We start from the raw sequence: 4968 nt of genomic DNA, 5'->3' as shown, positions 1-4968 counted from the left end.
TGTCCTTGGGTTTCTGAGGCAGTATCTCTATGGAAGTAGATTGCCCAGTCTTCCTTCCAAGGAGTGGCTGGTGGGTTTGAACTGCCACCCTTCTGGTTAGCAGGCAAATGCCGTAGGCATTACATCACCGGAGCTCCCTATAGATGTCAGTATTTCATTTTACTTACTCAAAATTATGGTATTCCTGTCAATATGTTTGGCTACATTAACAAGGAGTTCTATTTTTAATGAAAAAAAAATACAAGAAAGCATATATAGGTATGTGTTCTGGTACCCTAATCACAATACCTTTGTTGACCCTCACCATTTAAACTACCATTTAGAGTGGAAGGAACAAAGTCAGCCATTTCTGTCGGCTGAGTGACTCCATGAGACTGTGTCTCAGTGGAACTCCTAAGGACCAAACCTTAGACTCTGAGATGGAAGTGATGTGAATGATAGAGATGGAACAGTTATCCTCAAATCTTTTTTTCTCCTATGCTAACATACTTTTTTTCCTACATTAATGTATGTTGTTGTGTGCCATTGAGACTATTCTGACTCATAGTGACCCTGGAGGACAGAGTAGAACTGCCCCTTAGGGTTTCCCAGGCTGTGATCTTCACATGAGAAGATTACCAAGTCTTTTCTCCTGTGGAGCTGATGGTGGGTTTGAACCATGAACCTTCTGGTCAGCAGCCAAGTGCTTAACTGCTGTGCCTCCATGGATCCTTACATGACTCCCAATATCAGTAATTCACTAGTAAGTGATTCTAAATTGGGGGAAAAGAGAATGTCAATTAGATTTGTGGTGGAGGAAGTGTATACAGTTTGAAAAGACAGACTCTTGCTGTGTCTAATTCCTCTACTGAAATTCCTAGCCTCTGTCTGAATTTAGTTATGTATTTCAAATAAGTACTCTTTTTACCTTTCTTCTCCACTTTGAACTCTTTTATTCTCTAAGGCATGCTGAGCAGTCCATTTGAATAGTAAACAAAACAGTCATTATGGATCAATTTTTAATATATTGTTTGGGAAGCTTCCTAAGGAAACTTTTCCAGCAAGATAATAAGCCATAATAATGAGTGCCATCATGCCATAAAAAATGAATTTTAGTGCCTGAGACAATCCTGTCAGTTTATGTCAATCAGCTTTCAATATTTATATATATATTTAGAAACATGTACAATTAAATAACAACACAGGGTACATATAGTCCATTATACTGTTTATTTTAGAATTCTGTGATGCAACTCAGCACAATAAATTGTAAGAAAGTATTTTTTTATTATAAAAGTATATAACAGCATTTGCCAGTTTAATGGTTTTCATCTGTACAGATTAGTGACATCTGTTACATTTAACTTGCTGTATAACCATCACCAGTATCAGTTGCCAAGTTTTCTATCAGCATAAACAGAAAATCAGTGCTTCCCAAGCAACAACTCCCCTTTTTACCTTTCCTTCTGCCCCTGGTAACCACCAATCAATTGGGTCTCTATACATTTACCTATTGTAGATATTTCATATAAGTGAGATCATATAATACTTGTCCTTTTGTGATTGACTTTACTCAGCGTAATGTTTTCAAAGTTCATCCATGTTGTGTCATGTATTAGGACTTCCTTTCTCTTTGTAGCTGAGTAGTAGTCCATTGTATGTATATCCCATATTTTATTTATCCCTTTGTCTGTTGGTGGCCATTTAAGTTGTTTCTACCTTTTAGAAATTATAAATAGTGCTGCTGTGAACATTGGTGTCCATGTATCTGTGTCGCTGCTTTCAAGTCTCTTGAGCATACTAAGGGTGGAATCTGGGGGTCATATGGTAGTTCTTTCTTTAACTTTTTGAGGAACCACCAAACTGTTTTCTCTAGTGGCTATACCATTTTGCATTCTCATCAGCAATAAATAAGTGTTCCAGTTTCTCTACATCTTTACCAGCATTTGTTGTTTTCCTGTGAAAAATGATTTTTAATGAATTTTCTGTCTGACTTTATGTAAATGAAATATGAATACATAGAAAATATTCAAAGTATGGTTTAATATCATGTAGTTCTTTAACTATAAGCCGAGAAAGGGTTTCAAATGGCAGCCTACCTATAAGGTTTATTAAATATGACATATAGTTAGATATCCTCTATTTAATCAAAGTATAGTATTATTACCACTTAATGGTAAATGTAAAGGGAGCTCTGGTGGTGCATTGGTTAAAGCATTTGACTGCTAACCAAAAGGTCAATGGTTTGAACCCAACAGCCGCTATGCAACAGAATGATGAAGCAGTCTACTTCCATAAAGATTATAGCCTTAGAAACTCTAGGGGACAGTTCTACTGTGACCTGTAGGGTCACTATGAGTTGGAATTGACTCGATGGCAGTGGGTTTGGTTCAGTTAGCTATGTAAAGCAGGTTCTGTTCCTTAAAAACAAATGGTCAGTTGAACCATTGTGAATATGAATTAAATGTTTCCTTTTTCAAAATTATAAAAACAGAAATGTTTTTTGTGGAAAAAGGTCTTGCCCAAGGACTTAATATAAAGTATGTTTAAAAATGCAGTAGATTTACAAATACTGTGGTTTAAAAGTAAAAAAATATTCTAGGTAAAATGATAACCATAAAAATGTCACTAAATATGATTGCTCCCCTTGAAGTTTTAGTCCCACCAGAACAAGAGCTGCATGAGGGAAAGAGATTCTAGTCTGAGCTATCACTCTGCCTTATAATAAGTTAGTCTTTCTTCTTTGGATGTCATGTTTTTTGATTAGAGATATTGGCCATGGCTAAAGTTTAGCTTATATTTTCATGCCATCAACTAAGATAATCTGAATTCAGCTATGCATTTCTATCATTAAGTTTGTTAGAAAGTTAAATGATATCCACTTGTACTATCAACTTGGTATCATTTAAAAATTCTTGGTTATAATTGACTGCAGGGTCACTGTCAGAAGCTGTCCGTTTTGGTAAGGAGATTTTCTGTCTCGTTTTAGTCATTTTAGTGTAGTGTCCCAAGATTTGTCATAGGCAGTAACATGTCTCTTTGAGAAGAGTTAATAGTGCCTGCTGCCTAAGTGGTGAGCTGCAATGGTTTTTATATTATATATTATTTAGATCTCTGCTGTTCAATTCTGTTTAATATTCTTCCCAATCATTTTTCTTAGGTCTCTATCCCCCAAGAGCTAAGCTGGTAATACAGAGGCATCTCTCATCTTTGACAGATAATGAACAAGCTGACATCTTTGAACGTGTTCAGGTAACATCATTTATGCTTATGTCTAAAATTAAGCAATGAGAGTCAAATCCTGTTTTTATGACTCCCTTTTCACTCCTCTGTCTGAAGTCAAAGATACATAGTATGCAGTTATATTTAATAGTAACTAGAATACTATTGGTGGTTTTGCTTTTAAGAGTAGTTGAAATCTTAGCTTTATGTATGTTTGTTTGTCTGCCAAAATGATCAAAGCAAGTGAGAATAAAATTAAATGAGGGGCTCCGTGTTGCCATCATCTGTGCTCTTGGTTTGTCTGTTCAACAGAAAATGAAGCCAGTCAGTGACCAGGAAGAAAATGAACTTGTGATTTTACATTTGAGGCAGTTGTGTGAAACCAAGCAGAAGGCACACACTCACATTGGAGAAGGCCCATCGGTGAGATGTTTTCTTCTTGTCTGTTTTTTTGTTTGTTTTATATTTAGTCAAAATATTACAAAATGTTTTGTGAGGATGAAGGAGGAGTTTCTTTACTTTGAACACTTACTTCTTGAGAGCAAATATCATAACACACTTTTTTTTCCCAGCAAGTTAGGGTTTTTATAGAAAATTTTAGCAGACGTTGTCCCATGGAAATAAAGTAATGAGGGTTTTAAAATGTAAAAACATTTGTGGTTTCTAGTATAAAGCAGGATAACAAATGTTGATGATTTAGAGTGAAAGTTATATTAGTCTGTTATTTTATTTCAATTTCTTATGGACATTTTATTTTATTAAAAAATGCTGCTGTTGTTGTTAGTTGCTGTCGAGTCAGTTCTGACTCACAGTGACCCCCTGTGTGCAGAGTTGACCTGCTCCATTAGGTTTTTAAGCCTGTGACCCTTTCAGAAGTATATCACCATGGGTTCAAACCACCAACCTTTGGGCTAGTGGACAAGAGGTTAAATATTTGTATCACCCAGGGACAAAAACTTCAGATAGCCTGAATGGTGAATGGTGAATAGTGAGGGCATAGTTTTATGTAAGTAGCAGCCCTGGCTGCAAACTGAAGGATGGTAGTTTTGTCCATGTGGGTGAGAATGTATTTCCAGCTGCACAGAGATACAGCAAGGTCTTCAGCAACAGCATCAAAGGAGAATCATGACATAATTACCTCTTGTTGTTGTTGTTATGTGCCATCAAGTCAGACCTGACTCATAGCGACCCCTCCTTGGGTTTCCGAGGTGGTATTACTACGAAAGTAGATTGCCCAGCCTTCCTTCCAAGGAGTGGCTGGTGGGTTTGAACTGGCAGTCTTCTAGTTAGCAGTCAAGTGCCATGGACACTACTTTACCAGAGCTCCCAGTTACCTCTTAGTAACACTCAAAAAACAAACCAAAATCCACCCCATTGTGTTTCCAAGGGAGTAAATCTTTACAGAAGCAGACTGCCTCATCTTTCTTCCCTGGAGCAGCTAATGAGTTCGAACCACTGCCCTTTTGGTTAGCACCCAAATGGCTTAACTACTATACAACCAGAGCTCCTCTTAATTACACTAGTTCAGATTGTATTTTTGTTTCAACATATATTCAAAACAAATGACATGTTACTTGATTAGCCATTTGGTCATTTAGTCATTGAACAAGCACCTTTTGAGAACTTCTGTGAGCCAAGCTGTGTGCTTTGTTGTTGTTGTTAAGTGCCATCGAGTCGTTTCCGACTCATAGCGACCCCATGCACAGCAGAACGAAACACTGCCCGATCCCGCACCAGCCCCACAATCCCTGCTATACTTGAGCCCAT

The 4968-nt window shown here is 37.1% G+C and overlaps 1 protein-coding gene across 1 annotated transcript in view; it reads left to right on the top strand.

Annotated features, from left to right (window-relative positions):
* Positions 1-4968, top strand: part of TBC1D4 (TBC1 domain family member 4) — a 305464-nt gene that overhangs the window by 207268 nt on the left and 93228 nt on the right. The window contains exons 6-7 of the mRNA XM_007941498.1: positions 3140-3231; positions 3514-3624. Coding sequence (XP_007939689.1) covers positions 3140-3231; positions 3514-3624 — 203 coding nt within the window. The remainder of the gene's footprint in view (positions 1-3139; positions 3232-3513; positions 3625-4968) is intronic.

The sequence above is a fragment of the Orycteropus afer genome, unplaced genomic scaffold (genome assembly GCF_000298275.1).
Source record: "Orycteropus afer afer isolate SDZICR_OR568_19922 unplaced genomic scaffold, OryAfe1.0 scaffold00081, whole genome shotgun sequence".
Lineage (NCBI taxonomy): Eukaryota > Metazoa > Chordata > Mammalia > Tubulidentata > Orycteropodidae > Orycteropus > Orycteropus afer.
Note: the sequence above shows the minus strand (reverse complement) of the source record. Positions and strands in the feature narration are given on the sequence as shown.